This window comes from Cyanistes caeruleus, chromosome 4, assembly GCF_971803275.1.
Source record: "Cyanistes caeruleus chromosome 4, bCyaCae1.hap1.1, whole genome shotgun sequence".
Taxonomy (NCBI): domain Eukaryota; kingdom Metazoa; phylum Chordata; class Aves; order Passeriformes; family Paridae; genus Cyanistes; species Cyanistes caeruleus.
The window spans coordinates 38,613,874-38,640,518 of NC_141704.1; the positions used below are offsets into that span (position 1 = coordinate 38,613,874).

At 39.7% G+C, this 26,645-nt stretch overlaps 1 protein-coding gene and 1 long non-coding RNA gene across 7 annotated transcripts in view; both read left to right on the plus strand.

The window, feature by feature from the left end:
- LOC111933666 (uncharacterized) overlaps positions 1-653 on the plus strand; it is a 102,603-nt gene extending 101,950 nt beyond the window's left edge. The window contains exon 7 of the long non-coding RNA XR_015286476.1: positions 569-653. This is a non-coding gene — a long non-coding RNA (uncharacterized LOC111933666). The remainder of the gene's footprint in view (positions 1-568) is intronic.
- A 9,605-nt stretch (positions 654-10,258) lies between these two features.
- The window catches only part of EEA1 (early endosome antigen 1), a 67,123-nt gene continuing 50,736 nt past the window's right edge, over positions 10,259-26,645 (plus strand). For 3 of the 6 annotated variants that reach the window (XM_086887766.1, XM_086887764.1, XM_086887765.1), the window contains exons 1-3: positions 10,287-10,439; positions 18,300-18,392; positions 20,924-21,046. In XM_086887766.1, the coding sequence (XP_086743892.1) occupies positions 10,416-10,439; positions 18,300-18,392; positions 20,924-21,046 (240 nt within the window). In that variant the 5' untranslated portion in view covers positions 10,287-10,415. Of the gene's footprint in view, positions 10,440-18,299; positions 18,393-20,923; positions 21,047-26,645 lie in introns of all 6 variants that reach the window. The other 3 variants (XM_086887769.1, XM_086887767.1, XM_086887768.1) reach the window with 3 other exon arrangements.

Below are 26,645 nucleotides of genomic sequence, written 5' to 3' on the forward strand. Positions count from 1 at the left end.
AGCAGGGGATAGGGCAAAACAGCTTCTAGTCTGGAGGAAGCAGAGAAAAGTGATTAAGTAAAATGTTTTCAATGTGACATGGAAAAAAAGTGTATTTGTAGCTATTTCAAATATAGACAGATATACTGATTGACACACTTCTGTATTAACTGCATAAAAATACTAGTGCGAAAGATTATTATTAATGCAAAATGGTAATGTTTTCAACTGGTGCAGGATGCCATAGTTAAGACAGTCTGTACCCTCTTAATTCAATTTTTTTATGTTTGTATGAGTTGTATTATATAATATGGCTCATATATGAATGAATATAATATGAATATGTATTCTATTATCATATCCAACTTATTTAATTCCACAAAAAGCAAAAGAAGCTACAGGGCCTCCATGGAGAATGAGGAGGAATAAGACACATAGGGACATTTCTGGTAATGAGTGATTGAAGCATGTTTGTTGTTATCAATTTTTTTCTGTTATTTTCCCATAATAACCTTTCTCATTTAATCTGAACAGAGAGCTTCCCCACATACCACTCCACGACACTACATGACATATTTCTGGTCAGCAGGTTCTCTGCTCTCCTACCACAGCCTTTCTTACCTTCTGGAAAATGTAACCAACCTCTGCTGTGACCAGAAATTTAGGAGGCAGAGGTAAGAGGAATAAAAATGCACCCAACTGTTGATTGATGGTATAATGATACTAAAAACACATGCATTACAAGACTTCATCACATTTGACTGTGGCTGGGAGAAAAGGTGATGTAAAATAATGTATGATAATAGTTTTCTTTCAGCATCTTTGCCTAGCACCAGATGAGTAGCTTTTTGTTTCTTGAGCTGTCATTGTTGGGTAAAGTATTTCCATCAGCTGTAGGTCTTAAACATATCCTTTTATATATGGAAAGGAAATGGGATTTATTTTGAGACAGAATCTTGTCCCCCATGTGCATTGCTTTGGTGAATGTGGTCACTTGATGGAAGCATGCTGCCATGGGGGAACAGCCCTTGAGATCTGTCCCTGTGTCAGCTCAGCTCTCAGAGAATGACAGAAATCATTGAGAAGGAAGCAGATGTTCCCAGTGGTATCACAAAGAAAGAACAGGCAAGAAGACATTTGAGAAGAAGGGCATGCTAAAGACCCTAGCAAAACTGCATTTGGCATCTTCAAGAGAGGATTCAGTGAGAGCAGAGATTCAGAGTGAGCCTTGCTGGGGCATAGCTCTGGAGAAAAACGAGAAGTTCCAGAGGCATCCCCAGCCATCACATGCTGTTGGCGGGGGTTCACGTTTTGTGTGATGACCCTACAGGTCCAGAGGAGCACTTGTTGAGCTGAAATCCCAGCCATGCTCTGGATGGGGTCTAAAGGGTCCTAAAAGATCAATGAGAAGCAAATAGGAACTGTATAAAATTCTAGCCTTTACACAGTTTTGTCATTGTAGGAAATACCTTTGGCCTTGACAGCTGAAAGTGAACAGACTTGCTATAATCATCTGTAACAGTTTTTGCAGAGATGCAGAGATAGTTATAGTAGCTAGCACTTGTACTTTGTGAGTAGTAGGCATCAGGAAACCAACATCTTTAATAAGAAACGGCAATTCGAACTTCTGACTGGGACTTCAGTTTGAGGTCTCTCTAATACTCTTAAAATACATTTCAGTTTAATAACCTCATTCAGCATCAGTTTTTGTTTGGATCTGAGATAACATTTTATTATCTGCTGTTCCTTATTTACAAAAATAGTACTTAAACATCAAAGGAACCTTTAAAAAAATAAGCTTCTTGGAACACTTCAGTAAATGGCTTATTGCTACTAATTGCCCACCACTTCATAAAACCCCTTTCTCTTTTATGGCTCTTCCTTGTAAAGCCCCAGTGAGACTGCGATAACTCCATATCCAGTATCCCAATATTTAAAGTATAAGATTGTGACCCTCAATGCATTTTTTCCCTTCCTTTCCCCATGTATTTCTAAGTCTCAGGTCTGCTTGTGAAACTTCAGAGCCAGGTCATTTCATTGTTCATCTGGAGAATTCCCACTGGTTTCCACACTCATCCATGACTATGGTTATAGTCTTATACTATGTCTGACAGGAACATCCACATGCTATCCACCTTTGCATGTCAACAGAGCCCCAAGCTGTGTTTCCACCTAACAGGAACACCAGTCCTTAATGGGAATCAAAAGTCAGGATGACCAAAAAAGCCCTGACCAGTCGTGATCCATGTGTAGTGGGTTTTCTCTTTCCTTAGTGTAGACTGGAATATTGATTTCAAAGCCATACTGAGGTCAGGTCCCACTATGTGCAAGAGAGCCAAGAGTCCAAGGTTCAATATTGGGACATTTCTTTGAATGTCTTGAAACACTGAATGCCTCCTCATTTCTTTTTCTGCCTTGAGCCAGGCCACAAAATGGATGTTCTATACCAATTATTTGGGACATAATATTGCTGGGCAGCTGAGAAATGATGTAGCAGTAGATGACCCTCACCTCCTTCCTAAAGACAAATGACATTTTTACCCGTATATTTTTGCAACTATACTGCCAGAATCTGGGAATACATTACACAAGCTCAAAACTTAAAAATTTTCATAAAAATCAGTGTTGTCCAATTGTCTACCAAAAAAAGGCTTTATTATTCCCTATGAGAAATCTCTCTATTTGATCAGAAATGTCTAATATTAATAAAACACTTGATTTTTCATTTCTTGATCATTCAAATCACCTGTCAGACTCATCAAGAGGTTTTGGTGCATTAAACACATATTCTAGCTGGGTAGTTAAACCACCACTGAGACATTTTTTAGGTTGGATGACTTTATTTGGTTTTGTAATCTTAACTCTTAAAAAAATTATATTATTATTTTCTTGCTTCTTTGGTTTTAAAACTTTCTCAGGCAGAGATGGCTAAAACCTTCTACAATATATATCCAGTTTTGGGGGAGCCATTTCAGTGCCAAGCTGCAAGTAAGGAGTGAATATTTATTTTTGGAGCAGATACATCACTGGCATTACTCTCATCATTACAGCTAACAATCATCTGAGAAAAGAGAACTATTGAGGCCAGGCGGGGTTACATGGCTTGGCAAATTGGGCTTTAGAGTACTTAACTGTAGATCAGAAAAGTTACCAGAACAAATAGCAAAATTCCAGGTGTTGTGCAAATCCATGCTACCTAACAAAGTGCATTGACATTGTTTTAAAGCAGTAACTGTCTTCTGGACAGCTTTGTAATGGATTTGATGTGGAAGCTTTTTGCCTGCAATCAACAGAAAGTATAAAACTGCTTTAACACTGTAACTCACACTCTTCTTAGCTCAGACAATACAGAAATTCAGTGGTGCATGTGTATTTGTTCCAGATTAAATCTGTATTGTTAGTTGACCCAGTAATGCACCTAGCTGGCATTAATGGAAAGGAGCTTCAGCTGTTGAAGGGTTGATCCTTGCTAACTGTGTAACCATGTGGCATCTCATCATGCCACAGGAAATGCATTTGTTACTTTTTCCTTCACTGGTACCCAGTGCCTCTTCACTCTAGGCTTTGGTACATGCATTTTATTTCCCATTAATAAATTAGATGGCTTGGAGTTTTTTTTGCTTCAGTATTTTATGAAATTGCAAATTGTACCTGCTCTATACCAGAAGAAGATGAGTGAAAGGTCCTACTCTTTTTTTTAGTGAGAACATTTTAGCTAAAAAAAAAAATAAACCAAAAACAAAACTAAAAGCAACAAAACAAAAACCAAAACCAAAACAAAAAAAAAACAAAATCAAAAGCCCCCCAAAAACCACACAAACAAACAAAAAACCAAAACCAACCAACAAACCAAAAAAACAAACCAGAAAAAGCTTAGCTGAGAAAGATTTTTAATCCTCCTTTGTTTATAAGCAAGATCCTTTCTCATGTCTAAATCATTACTACAATTGCTACATAGACAGGTTTGGCTAGTACTGCAAGAAAATCAAGGGGTGGCCAGCCAGCATTTAGCAGTGTGTGTTTCGTTGTACACCTTAAAAACAGCATTTTGGTTCCTAGATGCTGTAGACTTCTAACATTAAATCTGGATGACTTTGAGAGGTTAACTTTATAATAACAGATACCATTAAGCATTATGTGGTTAGTGTAATGCTATGGGTCTATTTGTTTACTGTTTTAAGAAAGCCTATTAATCTCCTTTCATAGTTAAAATTCAGCCTCTTTATTTAGCAGCCTGTATTCTGACCATTTAAAAATGTTTAACTGAATTGCTGATGCAACACATGTACACAGTGACTTTCAATAAAGCAAACATTTATTGCATCTACTTATATACGAGGCCATGAACAAATAGTGCATTAATGTTCAGAGAGAGAGGACAGTGTTTGAAGCAGCGCTGTATGGACTTTCCTATTTTTTAAAAAAAAAACCCAACCAAACAAAATAACCCAAGCAAAAACTTGTTATTGCACTTGGTTAGATTTGTGTTTGAAAAAGAAAACAACCCATATCAGACCTTTAGCATTTTTTGCAGTTATGCAGAAGGTGACCAAAATGATGCCCCTAACTATTATCATGGAATCTTCAGATATTTAATCTCCATACACTGAAAATTCATCTAATGTTTCTGCTGTATTTAGGAAAGTCCTACTAAGGTTAATTTTAATAACCATTAATACTGACATGCAAATGATGACTATTTCCCCTAATTCTTTAATTTGGCATTTAAACCATTTCACTTAAAAATCTTTGAAATTGTCTCAAACATGTCTAGACTGATGGGATGAATAAGTTTATGTCTAAGGAGGAAAAGAGATGCTACATATGTATATTAGCACATACCAAGGTGAACAGATAAGTAACCCCAAAGAATCTGTTATTCAAAGTATTTTAATTTTACTCTGCAGTGAAATTCCACAAAGCCTCTTTCTTGTTCCTTTTGACCCATTTTCTGTGCCATTTACTGGAAAGTACCTAGGAGAATTGCCAACAACTCCTAACATCTCTGGACAGAATGACCAGGGTATCACCACAGCCTTTGATGGTGGAATTTGAAAAGGTTTCTTCTGTGACAGGCTTTCAACTTTATGCAGAACAATTTTTTAGCTAAGGCATTTGGCAAAGTGTGCTCTGCATGACTCAGCAGCAGATCTTCTCCATCTCAGATTTTGGTTATATTAATATGAGGTTTATTTTTTATACAAACTTATACATATTTATGACTTAAGTTCCCTTGCATGCTGCTGGGCTTTCTCTAGTTCCTGTCTCTCTGGCTACACCAGCAAAGCTACATGGCATGTGCTACACAGGGATTCAGTACTGAGGTGGGTGGAAAAGGAATCAGTGACTGGAACAATTATTTTTGTTGATAATAGAGATAATTCTGTTATTCTGTCCTTAACTGGGGTTTCTTATGGAGAGCTGTGCAAATTTTACAACGTTCAGATTCTGTAATACTAGAATGAAGTCATGACTTGGAGTTCTTGGATTAGGTATAATGCTAGCCACGCAACCTTTATTAGTACACACGCTCATTACTCATGCAAGTAATTGCACTCACTTGAAAGAGGCTCTCTGTAGCACAGGAACCGGCCCCGAGTCACCAGCCCTTTGTTAGAGACATCATCACAGAGTTAGCCAGGTTCTAAAGCAGCTGAGCAAACACACTCTAATACATGCAGGAGGAAGTACTGGTGCTCCAGCCAACCTCCTCAGTACCATGAGTGAAGGATTATTTTTGTTATTTTGTTATTTTTCCCAATAGTGAGAAGGGAATGGGTCAGGAACCATTGGTGGTTAGTTCAAGCATAGACTAAAACTACCCTATGGGTTTTGCCTAGGTCCTTTAGGGAAGCAGAAGTGGCTTCTTGTACCTTTCAATGTCCTTTCCCTCTGCTCCCCACTGCACACCTTTTGAACTCATGGAGCAGTAAACCTCTAAGCAGAAACAGGTGTAGGTATCTCAAAGGCGGTTACATTTCTTGGGCTTCTAACAAAATTAATGACTGGGTAGAGGTGAAAGATCCATGTTTGTGCTACTGGAAAGATAAGCAACTTAAGCTCCTGTGCAGTTCTGAAGTGACTACTGCACATCCTGTGTGGTGGGGATCTTGAGTGGCCTTGGAGAGACAGAAGATGAAGATTCTGTAAAGTTGTGGGAGATGTTTTTAATGGGACAATAGACTTAATGTCTTACACTGCTCATAAATAATTTGGTTATCACCACCTAACTGGTTGCCAATAAATTTGCTAATTTACTAAATATTATTAGTAATATTTGACTCTTCTATAAAGTTTTTCATCACAAAAGTCCAGTTTCTTTTCACCATCGAGAGATATCAGTATTTCCTTTTTTAGTAACTGGAGAGTGTTACACAGCAGACAATTTTGGGCTGAGTATGAAATTATACAGAATTACCATGTCTAAGATTAGTGCCCAAGCAACTGATTATTTTGAATTTGCTAACAATGATTTAAAACCAGCCAAAATATTTTTCCAGGTTAAACTCATTTATTTCTGCTAGTAAAGCAGAGAGGGAAACAAAAAGTCAGTAACAAAATACTGAGAGTTCAGTCTAAACTGTCAAACTCTTTGAAGGCAAGATATATGCTATAATTTTAATACTTAGCTATATTCTGTTTTTAAATATATTCTATGTAAATAGTAAGATCAGTAACAAACACAGATTTTCATAATTTGGGAAGTCTGAAAAGCCTTTTAGCTGTTCTTGATATCTTAGTTCTCCTGTGGCTGCTGTGTATGTACCCTATTTGTGCCAGTGGCAGGCAGGAAGGGACTGGCAGCTGCCAGCTTTAGCACTGTCTGGCAAGGTCTGTGTACCCCCATTACCCAGCAGTTGTCCATATGTGCTGCTAGATAGCCTGGCCTTCAGCTGGAAATGTATTTTTGCCCAAATCTGCACTTCATAAATCTTCCAAATTTTGACCTCTCATAGAGTCATTGAGGTTTTTAAATGACCTTCAAGATCATTAAGTCCAACCTTTGACCAAATATCAGCATGTAAACTAAACCATATCCTTTTAACAAACTGTGTTCAATTGAGTTTCATAGAGCTCAGCTTGAAAGGATAGAGCTTCAGAAAAAGATATGGGCAGATTTGAAAGCTGCTTACTGAGAGTATATGGAACAGCACACAATGACAATCAAAAGTGTACGTTTAAAGAGCTACAGAGAAGAAAACCAACCAGAGGCTGATACCTTTCATAAATAGGATATTTTAAAACAACATCTTGAAAAAATGGGATACTTTTCCGGTGCAGCACATCGTGAACCAAAGGAACTTGTGACCAAGCGATTTTGAGGTCAGGAATTTTACATGACTGAAAATAGTCATCTGTATAAACACTGAAAACATGTAGGACAATAAATAGCCCTGAAACTTGTAGGCTGTAGGCGTAAGCAAGTATATGTACTGTGCATGTACCAAATGTGTTCCTTGCCATTTTCTACCAAATGATGGTTTCCTTGTAACCCTAAGTCGGGGTAGAAGATTGTGTGAACAGCAATTCTTGTGAGCCATGGTCCAGACATAATTGCTTTTTATTTGACTATTTGCATAGACATTAAAACCAAAGAATAACTCCCCAACAAAACCCCAAAGTTATGTATTGGAAAGTCTGAGAAATGCTGGTGCACACCTGAACCACCCTGAAAACTGCTTGTACAGTCAAAAGACTGATTTCAGTTCTATACAGAAATAAAAAAATGCTGGCTTTGACAGATATGCCAGAGGCTGTTGTAGTTCAGACTCTCAGCCTTCAGCTTGTGTTTAAAAGAAAAGGTACCTGTTCTCAGCTGGTTTTGAAAGAATCTTTGCTGTGATTGTGTTCTGACATTTTCTACCAACAATCGACTCTTTAGAAAGGCACCTTCTAACCCTCCAGTCACCAAACCCTTAACAGAGTTAATGAGCTTGCATAAAATGAAAGTTTACAGCTCCCAAGCCTGAGGACACGGTCTATTTACCAACAGCTGAATATTCTGTTGAATTTTAGGGGAGCACATGATATGAATTCATAGACATTACCATACACACAATAATTAAAACCAAGGACTTCCGCTAGAATTTGGACTTCTATTTTTTTTATTAAGTTGGACTTAATTTTTTTCTCCTGGATCTCTTTCCCAAGAGTGAGTTTTTATGTGCATTCTCTGGTACGTAAAAGCAACCACTCTGCAATCTTTCCTTACAGCCAGGATTCAGTGGGGTCTCTCCTCTCCCTGGCTACCTATTTAAATTTGTAGGAACTTAGTATCTTTGAGCCTCATCTGACTCTGCTGTATTTGAAATTGGCCCACAGATTAACAGGCTACTGAGGGAATGATGCTTGGACAAGGAGGCAGATGCATGTGTTCTAACATCCACACAAGGAAAGGATCATGTATTTCCTTTCAAGTCTTGGTAAGAAAAGCCTCCTCTGATACAAGGCTTTTAACTAGTGTCCTCAAATTCTCATCTTCCTCTGAGCACTCAGGAATTGGTAATCTAGGAGAGTAAAAAACATTCTACAAAGATGGTTTGGTCAAGTTACTTGGGTCTGGCAAATTAAGCACTCTGGCAGTTTGTTGTGTAGGCTGTCACTCTTGTTGAAATATCTATAAACTTGCAGTCATTTCTGTTTAGATTCAGAGTAAGTATCTATGGTTTGCCTAAATATTTAAAGATCTGTAGAGCTGTACAAAACCAATCTTGTTCCCATTATTAATCCCAAATACAAAATTCAGAAAAAAAACCCCACCTAACTGCCAAATTTCAAAGCCATCTTGTACTATGGACACATGAAAATGATGTGATAGGTGTGGCCAAAGTCACCACTCATCAGCTGAAACCATTACCAAGTGTGTGTGTGCTCTTAATGTGCTTCAGTTGTGGATCCAATGACATTAACATGAAACACACTGGAGTCTCTAGCTGGAGCAAACTGAGTCCAGTCGCATAATGCTGCCATGTTTCCAGCCTCCAGCTGCAGCAGCCAAATTCTTCTGGTCATGTGCTCACAACTCACGCAATGTCTGAGGATTTTAGAGTACTTAGAAATGTCAGCTTCTGGGTGGAAAAATGTTTTTGATCTTTACAGCACAACTGGTGTTCTGCTGTGATATTTGTTCTGGTCGGCACAATTAGTTGTTAAACAAGTTTATTATTTACTCGTGACCCTTTGTCTGGCATCCAACATGTGAAAGTTGCAGCTTTTGGATAGAACAGGGAACTGTAACTTCTTGAATTACATATTATAGAGGGTACAGGTATTCCAGCAACTCTCCTGCCACATCTGATGTGGGGTTTTGCCTCAGCACCTGTGGATACTGATTCTTTCTCAGTTAAGCTTGTCAGGAAAATTAATCTACAAACACCAGCAGTTTATTTCTAAAAAGGAGACAGACGAGTGCTGTAACTTTATCCAAATAAAGGGAGATGTCATGGGGCATTCCCCATGGGGTTCTCTCAAAAATTTTAGGGAATGAAGCTCCTCCTTTTTATCCTAATTTCCCGGCTGCATTTTCCCTCCCGCTTTCCCCATTGGCTGAGGCACTTGAGAGGTACAGACTCCCTGAAACGCCTAAAGACCCCCTTCTAATGGGTTGTGCCTTTTTTTTTTTTAGTTTTTTTTGAGGGGAGGTGTGTGTTTGTGTGAGTAAAATGTTCTTTCCTGATATTTAAAAGACACCTAATGGGTCATGCCACTGGGTCGTCTTTTCAGCTGAGGGCTTAAAGCAAGGAGTGCTCATCAGAATTAAAATTCCTGTTAATCATCCAAAGAAGCTTGGTTCAACAACCCTCACTGAACCCGAATATCTCGGTACTTTCCGTGCCACACGAGTAACAAACACTGCGCTGCATTTGCGCTTCGCCGCCTTCAGTGAGCCTTCAGCAGCAGGCTCAGCCTGCAGTCCTTTCGCTTCCCTCGGCCGATGCCAGATTGGTGCCAGCAGCTATGGGGGCCTGGGGCAGTCCCCGAGGGGAGAACGGCCGATGGCCGGGGCACGACACGGCCGCCCTCCCGCTGCCTTCAGCAGCCAGGACACCTCTCGTGGTAGAGGCAGAACTCGTGGACAGGCAGAACTGCGGCGCTGGGCCCGATGCGGCGGGAAGGAGCGGGGCCGGGGCCCCGTGGAGCGATCGGTATTCGGAGCCCATCTCACCCCGGCGGCAGCCCCGGCCCGCTCCGCACCTCTATCCCGTTCTACCTCCCCCGCTCCTGAAGCCGGGTGATGGCCACAGCCCCTTCCCCGCGGGACCCGCCCCTCCCCGGGGCGGAGCGCGGCCGCTGCCCCGCCTGCCCGTCCGCGGCGGCTGTCACGGGGCGAGCGGGCCGCACCGGGCTCCTGCGGGGCGGGGGCGGCGCTGCGCGGGGCCCCGCGGCTTCCCTTCGGCCTGGCCGCGGCCTCCCGGCGGCATCCGCGCTCTACCACCATGTTCAGGCGGATTCTGCAGCGGGTAAGGCGGCGAGACCTGTCCCAGCGGCGAGGGCGGCGTGTCGTGCCGGTGCCGCTTCCTGGTGCCGGCCGGGCTCACAGCTCCGCTCCCCGCGCCGGAGCCGGAGCCACCGACCCTGTCCGGCCCGTCCTGCGGTACAGGATGCGGGTTAGAGCCGTCGCGGCCCCGGAGGCCGTGAGTTTGTCCGCCCCCGCCCTCTCGCCGTGGGACGGCCCGAGCCCCGACGGGACGGGACGGGCCGAGCCGGGCCCGCCGTCCCGGCTGGGGGCGGTGTCGTCCCCCGGGCTGGGCGGAGGTGCTGGCGGCGGGCGGTTCCTGCGGCCGGGCCTGTCGGAGGGGCGAGGGGCGGCCCTGCCCGGCGCGGCTCCTTTCCCTAGCGCGTCTCCGCCCGTCGCCGCGGCTGCCGCCGCCCGCGCATGGGGCAGGATAAAGGGAAGCCCGGCCTGGAGAGAGCCGCCGCCGGGACCTGCGGTGATTTCCTCAGGGCTGGCAGGCAGGCAGGCTCTTAACGCCGAGAGCCAGCCCGGCAGCCACCGTCCGGCTAGCTCCCGTGTTAGGAATAGGAACCGGCTTTTCCGGCAGCTCCGCCGGGCTTGGAAAGCCAAGTTGTGACACTCGTTTATGAAGCCCTTCTCGCTTGGCCAGGTCCCCGCGCCGGTGCCGGTCGCCTCGCAGTTGGCCTGCGGCTGGGCTGGGAGCTGCCAGGAGGCGCTGGCGCAGGGCGGGGGCCGGCGCGGTCCCGGCTCCGTGCGGCCGCACGGCGGGCGCTCGGCGCGGGGATGCACCGAAAAGGGTTGAGTCACGCCGGCGGTGGGCAGGCAGCGCTCCAGATCCCGGACCGCAAGAGAGCGGTGTCGGTGTCACGCAGGAGGCGCTCACGGATAGAGAGAGAACCCGCTGCTCTCCACGTTTTATCTGCTGTTGCTTCTAAAGCGTGCTGTCTGTGACACCTCTGGGAAAAGGTGTTTTATTGGAAACGCTGGCTTGCTCCCCATATCTGCCATACAAAAAAGCGTTGCTACAAGAATGAGAGTTAGGGGAAATAAAGTAAGCATGCCACCAACTTTTTCAGTGTAAAGCATACCTCATTATTTTTTGGTCATAGACCCTGAGCAGGTGAAGATCTTGATCTACTTGGAGCTTCGTGTTTACAAGGAAGAATTTCCTTCCTGAAGCTTAATGGGAAGTCCTGCTAACAAGCAGGGAAACTTAGTAAGGACCTAATTAAATATTGGCAGCAGTTTACTGGGTATTTATTGATTCTGAGAAATACCAGGCCATCAAGGAAGGCTTCTGTGAGAGAGGAAGAAGCTTCATACAGTGCCAAAGGATATTTGCCCTAAGTATGAATGCAGCTAAACATATCTTATAAAAATGTAAAGTCAGTCCAAAAGTTTTTGTGTGCGAAACAGATCCTTTTCTTAAAAGATTGAACAAATAGTTATTTTCCAGTAGCTCCTGAAAATTACAGGATTACAGGAGAGCTTATTGTCAAGAAAGGTGAAACAGACTTCTTTCTCCCTAAAATTAAATAGACAAATGCCAAGATTTTTGAAGGTGTTAACCTTTTAATTGCTGAAAATAACTATGCTTTTAAAAATTCACCTCATACTTAAAGGGGCTTTAGGCATTTTGTAAAAATGATTGCATGAAGTACCTAGTACATGCATACCATTTGGACTTGCACTCTGCTTGGCAAACTGAAAAATGCTTCTGCTGTACTTGGTATTTAAAAGAACCTTAGCTTTATGTCAGATATTTTAATAAAGAAAATAGTTATTAATATCTTTTGTATGTCTCGTGCAGTAATTTGAAGGATAAGGAACCTCCTCTTGACCCTCTTATTGTCAAACGATTGTCTATCGTTTGTATAGCTGGCAAAAACCCCCTGCCTTTCTGTCACTGAAACATAGCTTCTTGCATATGTTTGTTATATGACTGTATGTGATGCCACCCTTTCTAGCTAGAGAGCTAATCATTAATGGTGATACAACTTGAGTTATAAAATTATGTTTTTGAAAAAGGAGTTCTTTATTACGTTCCTTTTTGTTGTAACTCAGCCGGCTGACAAGCTGCAAAGGAGGAAGACAACAACTACAAAGATGGTTTATAGTTTCTGATTCCTGAAGTTTCAAAACATCAGATGTTTTGTTTTTAAACTGCTTTTCTACCTTGATCACCTTTTTATTTCTTCCACAGTTGTAATTTCTGTGGATTCTAAAATTCTGTAATTTTAGAAGCATCTTCACTGTGACTTTGAATGACATATTTTCGAACCAGAAGGTATTATATACTGAACATTACTTACTTAGTTTTTGAGGTTAGTATCTCCATGCTGTCTTCAACTAGCTTTTCATTTTACGTCCTTTCCCTACAAGCTTCTAAATTTTTTTACGAGTTTCTAAATTTTATGTGTGTTTTCAACATGGCATCTCAGGGATCCACCTGTGTTTTATGTTTGTACCATAAACCTCCCTTTTGTACGTTGTTGCCACTTCCTGGCTTCATGCACCGTTCATCATGCTGATCTAGAAAAAGGTAGTTTTTCCCAAAAGGCATCTGTGTGGAATGTCTAAGACACACCTTTCCTGCTCAAATAGTTTCATTTTTGTCAGTGGATTCCTTGGAGAGCAGTCTTTTCTTAATTGTGTTCAACTTTGATGCCCTTTGTGGGCATTATGTCATCTCTCTGTTGTTAATCTACTAGTGGGACAGTGGCAGTTGCCTCTGGCCTGTTAAAGCAGAGCTCATTTCTTGTATTTGCAAGGAGGAGGCTTTTATTTTCAACTGGTAGAAAACTGATTACTTTGACCTCCTTCTGAGCCTTCTTTCCGTTGCTCATGATTGTTTAGTGGATGACTCATCCATTGGACCAGTGTGACTGCTATTTATGTTAGTAAATTACATTTATAATATACTAATAAATAAGTTAGTTATAGAAAATAATGTCTCCGTTATTTTTCTTTAACTGAATGTCTACGACTGTTAGCTACTGTGCTGTGTTTGGGTGCTCTCTGTACTCTTCTGTTGCTTTCTGTTTCTAACTAATGCTCGAGTTTTTGGTCTTGAGATCTTGGTGTCTGGGGGAGAACAGGGCTTTGCAGGCATTTCTATAGCTCAGGTAGTACAGTTACCTTTCCTCTTACTCCAGACTCATGCACAGAGATATTTACTTGTCTGAAATCATTGCATCTTTAGCCTGACTTATAATTTCTTTCCATGTATACATTTTCATATGTATAAGTGCAGGGCTCGCTTGATAGCATATGTACTTGGAAGGATGCTGAACTGCAGCTGTGCCTCTGCCCCTCTCCTCAGGAGTCAAAGGGAGCATGTGTGCCTCCTCCTGGGCACAAAAGTGTGCTTGTGTGAAACTGATGGCATGATGGGAAAGAAAAGTTTTATGCCCTCTGAAGTCAGGAGTCATTTCATTTTACAGAGTCATAAAGCAGTGTCACACTGCTTTAGAGGTAAATGGTGTTACTGTTCTGTATGGCAAAATACACTGTTCCTGGCACTGAGACTTCTTTGGCAACAAGGGCTTTGGCCCTCTTACCTTCTCATTTTTGTGTCTTGTTTGTTGCTTCAGGAGCTTTTCATGGTTACAGTAGTACCCTGAGTAGTAGTATTTAAATCTGTGCTGAAAAAACTGTTACATCTGTATTTTTTCATATTTTCTCAAGGCTTTACATATTTTTTCAGCAGTTTTAATTTATTCTGAATTTAAAATTGCTGAAAAGAGTATTCTGACTGAAAGCAACGTAGCTATAGACAGATAAAAAGACTATGCAAAAATGACTGTTAGTGGTCTGTATTTATACTCCCTCATCTTAAAGCATTAACTCAACTCATTCATTATATAATTTTCTATTCCTTTTCAGAAAACAAGCTGCAATCATTGTCATCCTTTTTGTTGTTAATGATGTTTCTTTATATTAGCTTGCAGTTTTGAGAAAACACAGAGAATGGCATTATGAAGTTAAGCATTTTACTTCTACAACTCTAGGGCTAGCAATAGAAACATGCTTCTCTGCAAAGTAAACAAATGTAATTGACAGCTAGGAGAGAAGCATGCTGGATCAAAGACTAATTTTGCATTAGTCTTTCAATTCTGGGTATGCCTTCAGATGTTGAATGTTAATTTTGTAATTGTACATACACAGAAGCCTGTGTGGAAATTTTCTTTCTCTGGGATTAGTAAGTAATTTATTTGCTCCCCTGTATAGGCCATCTGAAAACAAAGAACATCATTCTGATTCCTTTTTTTTTTTTTTAGTGGAGTGTGATAGCACAGTGATACATGAGCATAGCATAACTGTGTGTGTGAACCGATTTGATAAGGTGGTGATAAATTAACAAAAAGACATTCCCTATGCTCCATTCTTTATTTGGATGGTGAAGGATATTTAAATTACATTACAGACTTGAAAGATGAGTTAGTTTCATTTTTGATCTTGGCTTCCTTAACATTCTTCCAATTTTTTTACTTAATTTTTCTTGCTACTCTGTATATTTTGAAATTTATACTATGGACTATAGCTAGAAAGTTACTTAATGTCCTCTTTCTTTCCTGCTCTTCTTTCCCTCGCATGGCACTCACCAGAAAATGTTTCTAAATCTAGCTTGGAATTATGCTTTCTCTTTTCAAGAGCACACATTGATTTTTGAAAGGTTAAAAGGATTTTACCAGGCACTGTGTAATAATTTCTGTCATACAATGCATGCCATAAGACATGCCATCCAGGGCATATTACTGTGATTATGGCGTGTCTGAAGTGTTTCATAAAGTGAGTACTTTAAGCAACCATGGAGTAATAACAGTGTACAGTGGAGCAATAACAGAAGAGCTTGCATCCTGGAGGTTGTAATAATCTCAAATTTGTAGTGCCAGAATTAGCAGAACTTAATAGGCAAATCTCATTGCAAAATGGAGTCAGCTCTGGGATGGGCAATTAACAGTGTACAGTAGTGTTTTATGAGGAGTTGTGAGGTGAAGAAAATATTGTAGTTTGGGATTAAATGATTCATTAGGTGTACTGAAAGTGTATGTTCAGATATTGCAAAAGTAGAGGTAGATGCTGCCTGTCTAAAGAAACAGTTGGACCATTTCAGTGGCGCTGAAATGTTAGATGCAGTATTCTAACTTCGCTCTTTTCCTGGGAAACCTGGCTACATGTTACCATTTGTTTTAGATACTATTGTTCTGATTGTCAATGGAGCACAATCCACATGTTCATTAATGGAGTTACTTTACTTGTATTTCAAAGCTTTCCTGTGGGATGTGTATTTCTGTGGGCAGCACTTCTTAGACTACAGGACAATTGGGACAGGAGGGGAGCTCAGGATCTCCGTAGTCTGAACAGTGAGCGGGATCAACCTGGAGGTCAAGAGCAAGTTGCTCAGACCTATCTCATAGTGGAAAAGCTGTTCTTTACGTCCAATAGGAACCTCTCATTTCAGTTTTTGTTTCTGGTCTTCCCACTGTGCACTGCTTAGACCAGCTTGGCTTCCTCTGTTTGATGGCCTCTTCATGAGTGATGGTGTGGCTGAATTTTAGTACTCCCAAAGTTGTCTCTACTTCCAGGCTGAGCCCATTCCCTCAGCTTCTCCCACAGGTTAGATGCTTCATCCCCACATGTGTTGGCGGCCTTTTGCTAAAGTCACACTGGTTTCTCAGTGTTCCCCTTGGTCTGGGAGAGCAGTATCTTGATGTGGTCCAATGGGGACTGTGGGCCAGTGGGGAGTGATCACATCCCTTGATCAGTTGGCTGGGCTCCTTGTTAGCACAGTCCTTTTGGCAGCTGTCTCTGAAGACAGGGCACACTGCGGGCTCCTGCTCGGCTTGCTGGCTGACACAAGGCCTTGATCCTTTTCAGCAGAGAGACCTCTGTCACTGGCAGGAATTTTCCTTCCCTGGCACAGGACTCTGCATTTGTCCCTGTTGAATTGCATAGGGTTCCCCTTGGCCTGTTTCTCCTGGCATTTCTAGGTCTCTCTGTGACAGCCCTGCCCTTGAATGTATCAGCTGGTCCTCCCAGTTTGATGTCATGTGGAAACTTGAAGGGTGTGCACCTGTGGTCCATGCTGGGATGTACCTTGTTTAGTGTCTGCATCAGTAACCCTGGGAAGAAATACCAATGCCTTCACTTTGACATGTTTTGCAAATGTATAGCAGCTCTGCTTACCCCCTTTCTTGCCTCTTCTATTATTGCTTTGCAGAGCTTGCGTTGCCTTGCCTGTTGCTTTTGTGTGCTGTACTAGAAGGAAATGGTGTTCATATTATCTTTTGATACAGCTTACGTGAAAAAGTCATGGAGTAGGAAAGCCAGAGTATGTTGATCACTTAACTGATGACCTCAGAGAAGGCTGGAGTGAGGAGAGATGGTTTTCTCTTACTGCCACCAGCTCCCATAGCTTAGTGCTTCGTTCCTCCTCACTTCCCTTTAGCCAGTCTTCAGAGCCTTTCCAAAACTGAAATGTATTTCAGTGGGAATTAAGTCCTTAATCAGTGAACTTGACCTGTTAGCAACATATTTTTTTGATTTGATAAATAGTAAAAGGCTGTTAGCTTTGTTGTCTGTTATCTTTTTTATCTATGAAAGTTGAAAATACAACTTTCTTATTAAAACAAAGCAGGACAATATACTTAATATTCAAGGAACAGGAATAATGTCTGCTGTAGATATTTTATGAGGCTATAAAACTGATATGTCTTAAAAAAAAAAAAAAAAAGATCTATTTGAGCAAGAAAATTCTCCAAATAAGATTTTTGAGGCACCAAGAACAAGAAACTAAAACTCTGCCCCTCTCTCTGTAGATTTCAATCTATATATTTAAATTCTTTATCCTCTCATATTAAATCATAAAATCCTTTATAGTGTTACAAGTATTTCCAGATGGGCCAAAATACAGCAGTAACATTATCCCATTTGAGATTGTCATACTGGAACTAGATAATGAACTTCTTGTTCTTTGTTGAAACTAGGATTGCATGTACATGTTGAGATAATTTTTAAATGATGTTTGCTTTGAGAATGCTTACTCTTCTGCCATCAGTTAAGCAGTGACATTCTGGAGATGAGGAAGAGAAGTTAAATAAAATTTAAATCAAAGTTATAGTTAAATAAGGATTATAAGATACAATCCATCTACCCAGATTTTGAATCATGTAATATTTAAAGTTTATTTGCTTATTTTATCCAAGTCTGTAGTTTCAAGTTAATACTGTTGTTCTGATTTTCAGCATATTCATAGGAGTATATCTTTATAGGTTGTCTTACTGATTAGCATGTTTTAAGTTTACCACAGCCTTGATTTTTTTTTTTAATTTTTTTCCAAATCAAGTCAGCTTACTTGCTTGTGTGCCTGTTGAATTGACAGGGTTCTCAAATTTTAGTCTTTCATCTGTTTAAGAGCTTGTCCAGAACGTAGACAAGCTATCAAGAAAGTAGGATGATACTAGTTTATTACTAATGAAACTTTTTAGATTGTAATTTCTACTGTTTTCCTGTAGGATATAGTGACCTAATTTAGCATCACTGAGAGTGATACAAGGGCAGAGTTTAACCAAAGTTTTTGTTTTGTGGTGAGCATTCATGAGAAGAAGCGGTTTAAAATCCTAGCCTTTGCTTCTGGTGTCGGCTTGGTCTTTTATGGATGGAGTGTTGGATAGAAGCTTTTGTTGAAGTGTTGTGCTGAAAATGATATAGTTGCTTGTCAGCCTGTTCACTTCTTATGGAGGGAAAATACCTCTGTATTCCAACAAGTAGAAGAGGGGCCTTTGCATAGGATATGTACTGTGCTTTATTAAATATTTATTAAAATGTGGACTCTCATTTTTGTCTTCCCCATCGATTTCAGACTCCAGGTAGAGGTGGGTCTCAGAGTTCGGATTCAGATTCATCTGCCACACCTGGAAATGCTGTGGACGTGAACAACGAAGGCTCTTCTGAGGTACTGCACACCATACACAGGACTGGTGTCTTAAATCTTGGATGCTGTTTCTCTGATCTGTAGAGCCATTGTAGTAACTTTTGATGCCCTTCCTAAATATCAGCTGTACTAAACAAATACTTGCAAATGTCATATTCTAAAAATTGTTTGGTATTTAAATAAAAAAAGGAAGACTAGGCCATGTTTATATGTAACTATTAATTAGGCTTATCTATCTAAGTGGTCACAAGCAATGCTTCCTGTAGTTCTAGAGATGAATTATTAAAATTGAGAGCAATGAGATGTAAGCTTAAGGCTTCTTGTTAATAAATCTTTCATGAGAGCTGCAAAAAACAAGGATTGACATTTTATCATGCTCATCCTCCAGTTTCACCTTTGTTCTGCGAAGATATAATGTGTACTGGAAGCCTCTTCCTTCTTGTGAAATATCAAATATATTTGGTTATATTTGATGTTGGAGTATAAATCCTGTCAGTGTTTCATACTGAATACTGTTCCATACTTAATCAGCAGAATTAGTTGTTCTTGCTGCAATCCTATATTGCAATGTCTTTGTTTTTGTACAGTGTTGTCTGACATTAAGTCTCAAAAGTGCAAACTGACTTCACTGGCTGTTGAAGCTCGTTTGTGCTAATGTAGCCTGATTACCTATCTTGAAAATGTTTTGAGCTTAACATACAAATACAGTGCAAGGTTAATTACCCCTATTACAACATTAAAGGGAGCAAAGTGCCCTTTCTTACACTGAATAAAATGTGTGATGATTCAAATACTCCTGTGTGTGATATGATAAAAGATAAGATAAACTTTCACTGTGCTGTTTAAAATCCTGTCTGTGCATCTGCTTGTTTCTTCTTTCTTGAAACCTTATTGCCATCAATTTAATCAAGCATTGCTGCATGTTATACGTGTCACACATTTTTGAGTCCAAATCTGTTTTTTGTGCATATTTAACAATCCCTGAAGCAAATAAATATTCTTAAATTGTAGACTAAAATCTTACTAACTTTTGCAGTTGATTAAGGCATAAAAACATGCAATGAGATGATTACTTCTTTCTAAAGTTTGGCTAAAGTGATTCAGGTTTGTTAATATGGGTGCAATATTGCTGACTGTACAGCTTGTGGCTGCCATAACATATCTCAATACTAACAGAGCAGTGTTTTCTTGATGTGGGAGCTTTCAGTGTGGTGGTGTGCCTGCACTATTGCCCCATTGGCTGTTCTTTCTACTGAGTCAAAACTGGGTCAGACCAAAGGCTGCCTTGTCACTCTTGATATGCAAGTGTTACATTAAAAAGTGTCTTGTAGTTGTCCATAATGTCCATCATTTCTTGCCTTGAGTATTGTCTTTAGCATAGAATTTCAAAGTCTGTTTGAAACTGAGCTCTGAACTTGGTGATGGGTTTTTAGATTCACATGTAATGCTACTCAAATCTGTTAGCCTTACTTTTCCCTCACAGCTTGCCTGGGGGCTCGTCTCTCCTGGAGCTTCTCTTCAGGACCATAGTTGGTCTCTGCAGAATGTTTGCTGTTTATTTTATTATGATAGTCCTACCTGGTTCTCCATTCTTATGCAGTCAGGAGTCCATTAGCTTGTTTTCACTCCAGTGTCTTGGCTAGATTTTTAAATTTGTATTGTTGTAAGATTCAAATGGAGAATAGTTATTGAGTCTGTGCAGATTTTTATGTTTCCTTTCTCCTCAAGCCTGGTTGAAATAAATCCTGATTTTTAAGAATAGTAGTATAAAACAGAAGCAGTGAGATAGTCTGAATTCAGACTACTCACACTGCTCAAGAAAAGGTAAAAATTTGCTCATGTCTTGTCTGTGACCATGTTGGCACTTCAGGTCACAGGTAGACCCATAATGAAATCTTTTATTCACTGCAATCTGTCCACAGAGGAAACATTTGGGTCTCTTTGACCTTTTCAGCTTAGGTCCCAGTGCAACTCTGTCTGCAGTACAGGGTTGCTAAATATTCCATTCTTGCAGTGAGTCTACCAGTGATGAGATGCTCTCCTTAGTGTAATGTAACTGCGTTGACAGGTTTGCCTCAGCCTCTCCTGCTGCTGTTGCAAACTTGCTTATTAATTTATAGAGGCATTTCTGCAATCTCACTGCACCACTCCTCCCTCTTTCTCTGAAACATCCGAACACCCTTATGGGAAACCTTGCGATGGATGTGACATAATGCCTTGTAATGCTCCATTCACAGTTTGTTACGCAGTTTGTTCCTCTGTCACATGAAGGGGGCACCAAGAGTGTAAGGAAAACACATAGTTGTATGCAGCACGGTCCTAGTTTTTAAGGCATATTTTAGATTTATTTATTTTCATGTCCTCAATAACTCTTCCTTCTTGCTTGCTCTATGGTATCGGTATGGTTTGTGGAAATTCTTTCTCCAAAAGGAAAACAGACTTTGCTTTTGGTGACTGTAGAGAGCTTTCAGTATAAGAATTCAAACTTTTGATTCCAGATCTGCATTTTTGTTTCTTTATTAGTTTCTTAAAATCAAATATACATTTCACAGGGCTTCATCTGTCCATTGTGTATGAAAGTGTGTGTAACTCCTACTGATCTGTCTGAACATTACCAGAGTGAGCACCCTGGGATAGAAGGAAGACAGGAGCTTCGTGACCTCCCAGCTATTAGTGTGGGTCTTGTTTATTTTGTTTAAATAGCTTTGGTGATGGGCTGCTTCTAATAACATATTTTCCTGGTGTTAGCCTTTTATATTGTTTCTTTTGATTTCTTGCTTAAACACAATGTGATTTCATATGCATGATTCCAAAGTATACGTTCATCAGAAGAATTAATTCAGGTCTAGTTTTCTGTTTTGCAGTTGTCTGTCACATGAAATATTTTCAGTATTGGAAGACTTCCAGTCACTGATATATACTTTTTTTTTTTTTAAACAGCTTTTGCTTGATTTCCTTATAAATAAGACTGTTTCCTTATTTGATTTTCTTCACATCAGACTTAGTATCATGATAAGTATGATGTTGGATCAGGTATATCCTTTGTGAAAAGAAATGTTTTGAGCTCTTACTAGCTAACTTCTTAAAAAAAGTGGATTTCTAGTGCAAGATAGGTACCTTGGGTAAAAGAAAGCAGAAGGTGGTAATATAAAAACTCAGAAATTTCTCTTTTAGAACGTGTTTAAGAGCTTATGTATTGCAGGACCTTTATAAAAATAATTAGAAAAACAAATTTTTAATAGGTAATCTTACTGGATGTTTTTATCCCCCCAAGAAAATGCAAAGGCTGTTTCAGCTAATAGATGTAAATTGTAGTGCATTTCTAATTTTTTTCCAGTTGTGCTGTGTAAAACTGCATATTTAAACCAAAATGTGTGGTTTTATGCTGCAGAACTAGAAAAATTTAGATTCTGGAAGTTAACAGCCTCCAGCTGCACAAGGCTATCTGATTCTTTTTGCTACAAACTGTGACAGAGTAGATTTGACTTCTGGGGGTAGGCAGCTTGCTGTGCACTAAATGGGTTTGTATAGAGGTGAAGTTTTGCATTATTTCTGCCCATGTTACTTCTGTTGAATTTTGAAACCTTAAGTGCTTATTCTAGGGTGTATGTGTGATGCGATTTTATTTGGTTTGTTACATTTGCTAGGTAGTGCTTTTTTCCTTCCTTATACTTGGTGTGTATTTGCACTGTATTTTTGAAGGGAAAACTTCAAGTTATTGGATGTTATTCTCAAACATGATGGAAGGAATCAATACCTTGATTATTCTAGAGATAACTTGAACTGTCATTTCCAGTGTGAAGTGTCACCTGCTAAAGTGAGTAGGATCTGTGGTAAGACTGAGCTGTGCCGTTCTCTAGGAGTGGTGTGGGACTGACCTCCTCAGAGCCAGGGCAGCTTGAGTATGGCTTTTGATGGACTCCTCACTGCCTCTTGTTGAAGCAGAGGCTGTCAGTAGTGCTCTGTTGTGGTCAAATCAAACTCTTATTTTCCTTATTACCTGATCACAATGCAAGTGCTGTACTTGAAGAAGCTGTGGCATTCCTGATGTGCTGGTGTCAGTAGATGTGAGCCGTCAGAGGTGGTTTGATCACCTGAAGAAGTTACTGTTTTGTTTAAGCTGCTTGTGCTTAGCATATTTTATGGAGTTGACAGAAGGGTTCTTGCCCACTTTGACTTTTTGTTTTTCCACTGACTTTTTGTCAGTTCCTTGGTCAGCACTTTTCACCTGTCAAGAGCTGATTACAGCTTTTAACTTGATAAACCTATGTATTGACTGTAGTGCTTGAAATATAGATTCACTTGTTTCTAGCTGTTGTTGTTTCCTGCTGCTAAAGGAAGCTGTGTTTCTTTGTACTGTTGTTCAGTAAATATCTGTGAGACGTGAGAAACAAGGAAAGCAAATATATGTGTGGGGTTTTTTTCAAGTTGATCTTTTATTGTATGATAATGCCTAGAAGCATTGAAAAAGTGAGGAATTCTGTTAATAACTATAGTCAACACTAGTATGAAAAGTTTAAAATGTTTGACTACTGAGAAGTCAGCAAGCAAGCTGATTGTTTGCTGATGGAAAAGAATAGTTTGCATTTGTAGTGAGCACGTTGAAACAAACACCGTGTCACACCTCAATCTCTGCCGTTTCTATGATAGCATTATAACAGTGATCAAATGTTGTCATCTTACATAGCAGACATATGAAACATTGCTCATTTTGCCTTATTTAAATTGTTTGTTTAGTGGTATTGCTTTTGGATAGTACTGTGGGTAGTACATAGTCCTGGGAAGAGTTCAAATACCTTTTGTTGGAAACTGCTGAAGAAGCTTGTGAATTCAGGATTTTTGCTAGTGAATTGCCCTTAAACAAGGAGATAGGATATGTAGCAAGGCCAGTATTTGGTTACACCTTGTGAGACCTGAAAAATTGTTACTTAGTTAACAAAAGCCTTAGTACCTTGCATTACATGTTAGATTTTATGTGCAGTTTCTTTGTTAACCCTTCTTCCACTGATACACCTATTAGCTGATTAAAATTTTAGCAAGTGCCCCGCTGTTCTCCTTGCTCTTCCTTCCTCTCTGTCCTGCGTGCAGTGAGAGTTGGTCTTAGTTTTTCAGTCACGAGCATTCACACCTGCAGTGTCCTGTTGTGGGAAAGGTTTCTTGCCACTTGCCTACAGCCTGATTTATGGCCATCTTCTTGAACAGCTCTCTGCAGCCCTTTTTCAAACTGGGGGTTGAAACATATGATGACTGGTGAAAAGGTCAGTGTAATACTTCCCTTGCCCCTCAAGCTGTGATGAAGCCTTGCTTTAAAATACAATGGCCTATTCAGCTGCAGAAACAACCACCAAAATGTTGGCAAATATCTGTCCTTGTATAGCAAACTTAACCAAAAAAATGCTGTATGAAAGTCACACACATCACCCAAACATTGTTTCCCAACTTTCATGTATACAGTGGTGTCACTAACAAAAGCTGTGTGGTGGTTTCCGTTTTGTTTCCTTATTTATTTATTTTTTTTGAAAGGAATGGTAGCTTTCTAAACCGTGTAACTGTGCCCTGCATTTCCTGACGATCTCTGTTGGATGTTCAGAACATCTAAACAGTGAGTCAATATAGAGGCATAGTTTGAGACTTCCTGTCCTGTTTTTATCTGAGGCATCCGAAGCAACCACTGAATAGGACCCCTGCAGCATTTAGAATATAGCAGCTGTTAATATCTGTTGTCGTATCTACCACTGGGCTAAATCTAAGACAATTTTCAGACGGTTCTTTTGGGTAGTCTTCATAAATTTCCAGATGTTTAGTAAGAATGTGTTTCTTGGCTGATACAAGGAAGATATGACCTTGATGTTTTCTGAACAGGTTTTTTGTAACAGATTTACAGAGACTGTAAACTGGCATAATAGTTGTGCAAAAGTGTGTGGTTATTAAATCAGTCCTTAAATAGACCACATTCTTCATGTTTTTTTTCCCGACTTGTCTCCTATTGTAGAATCTTCTTGATTGAAGATTGAATTGATTGAATCTTCTGTTTTTATGCATGCCCTTGGAATGTTGCAGACTGTTACTGCACAGAACATCATGTCAGTGCTTTAAAGCTGATATTTTATTCTCTTTTTGTTGCTTCTCCAATTAGGTTGTGATGCCTGTTTTCACCTCAACAGTACTTGCCTGCTTTGCACATGAACAAAAATTACTGATTGAGTTACATTATCATATTAACTTCCTTCAACATCTGAACAATATTAAGAGGATGAAGAATTAGAGATTCTGATTTGATTTGACTTGGCCATGGAATATAACTTTTCCTTAAGAAATAGAGATCCCACCGGATTAGAATTTCTAATTCATGACACAATTGTATTCTTGTAGGTTGTGACACAATTTTATTCTTACTCATCAATAGCAGTAAAAAACAAAAGAGAACTGAAGTAGAAATTATGTTAGTTCTATTCTTCTTAGGAAGAACCTAGCTTCTTTTCTAGGAAGAAATCAATTCTAAATTCTGGTAGAAAATACTACATAAATACACCTTTGCTCTCTTTGTCCAGAAATTTAAATACTTGTAAAATTGAAATGGACTGCAGGTCTTAATTATATTCAACATGACCTTTTTACCTACTTTTCTAATTATTAAATAGAGATGTTATCTGAGAAAGCCACTGTCATCTTACTGTTTACATGGAGGAAAGGGCTTTAACTAGTGAAAGACATGAAAAATGTCAACTGTATTTTCTTTTTAACAGTATATGAAAGGAGTGACCTAATTTATTTATTCTTTAACTTAAAGTATGTCATGATTTTTTAAATCAATATGTAAGCCTTCTGAAATAAATTGTGAAATGCCCTTGCTGTCTAGGCAGACCATTTAATCTCCTTCTGAGACCTTCCTGAGGATTCACTTAATTGCTGTGATATATATTTGGAAAATACAATCTAGAAGCTACTTGATACATCTTTCAGCTCTGAAATATCACTTATGTTTCTCTCCACTGGCTCTAAACATATAGTTTCTGATCTTCCATCATGTAAAATGTTTCAGACTTTAAATCGCCGTGTAACTGGAGAATATCTGGGTTTTAGCTTGGACTTACTGTTTGAGTGCTGGTGAAGATGTGTATCTTGTATTGAGGAAAATTGTGGAGGTTCACCTGCAGTGGAAGAAGCATGAATGGTGAGCTTCCTAAACATGCTGGACTTTATTCACAGCATACAGCTTATTGTACCAATACAGCTGCGTGAGAGTTGCTAATGTAAGTCTGGGTTCTGAGAGATGGGCAAACATAGGTCATGCCCAGAAGGTGTTACAGCCCTGGGCTTCAGACACTGCTATTGGCTTTTTGTTCATTCAGCTCACTGGAAACAGGCTGTAGCTGGGGGTGCTGGCCTGGTATTTCTGGAAGGTCAGTGGTATAAATTAGATACTCAAATCTATTTAAACTTAAAGCCTAGTCATGTGAATACCAAGCATGTGTCATGAAAGTTTTCCATATGGTTAAAGTGTCAGTTATCCTGAAATGATTTTATGGGGCAGAGTTGTTGTTTTTTGGTTTGTTTTTTTGGGTTATTTTATTTTATTTTATTTTATTTTATTTTATTTTATTTTATTTTATTTTATTTTATTTTATTTTATTTATTTTATTTTATTTTATTTTATTTTATTTTATTTTATTTTTTTTGGGTTTTTTTTGGTTTTGTTTACCACAGTTCTTAAATATTTTCCAAGAATGGAAAACAGTGAAGCAGTGAATTTACATGGTTCTCTAAGCTTGACTCACAATGTAAGAGCTGGAATAAAAATACAAGATATTGCAGAAGCTTTGTATTAGTAAATGGATTTCTGTGCTGTATGAAGCTGTTTGTGCTATATGGCTCTCTACCACACACAGTTGTAGATCAGCAGCAATCATAACATCCTAATGGGACCACTTATTCAATTCTATGCAGTATTAAAATGGGATTGAATGCACTACCATCAGATACTGCTAGAAGGTGCTAAGGAAGCTGAGTTGCTACGGCTGTGACTTTAAAACTTATATAAAGTACCTTATTGGATTCTAAGGACATGAGCACATCTGAATTCCATCCTGTAAAAACTGTTTGGTCCATGGGACTGTCCTTCATGAGGTGTCATCTGTCTGCCAGGTAACTCCTGTTTTAATTTGTGAAAGAGGAACTTTGAGTAAAGTAAGCTGTTCCTCTCCCTTATTAACTAATTAAGGAAAGATTTCATATTAACGACTTCATATAATTAAAAGACCATTTCATTAAAGC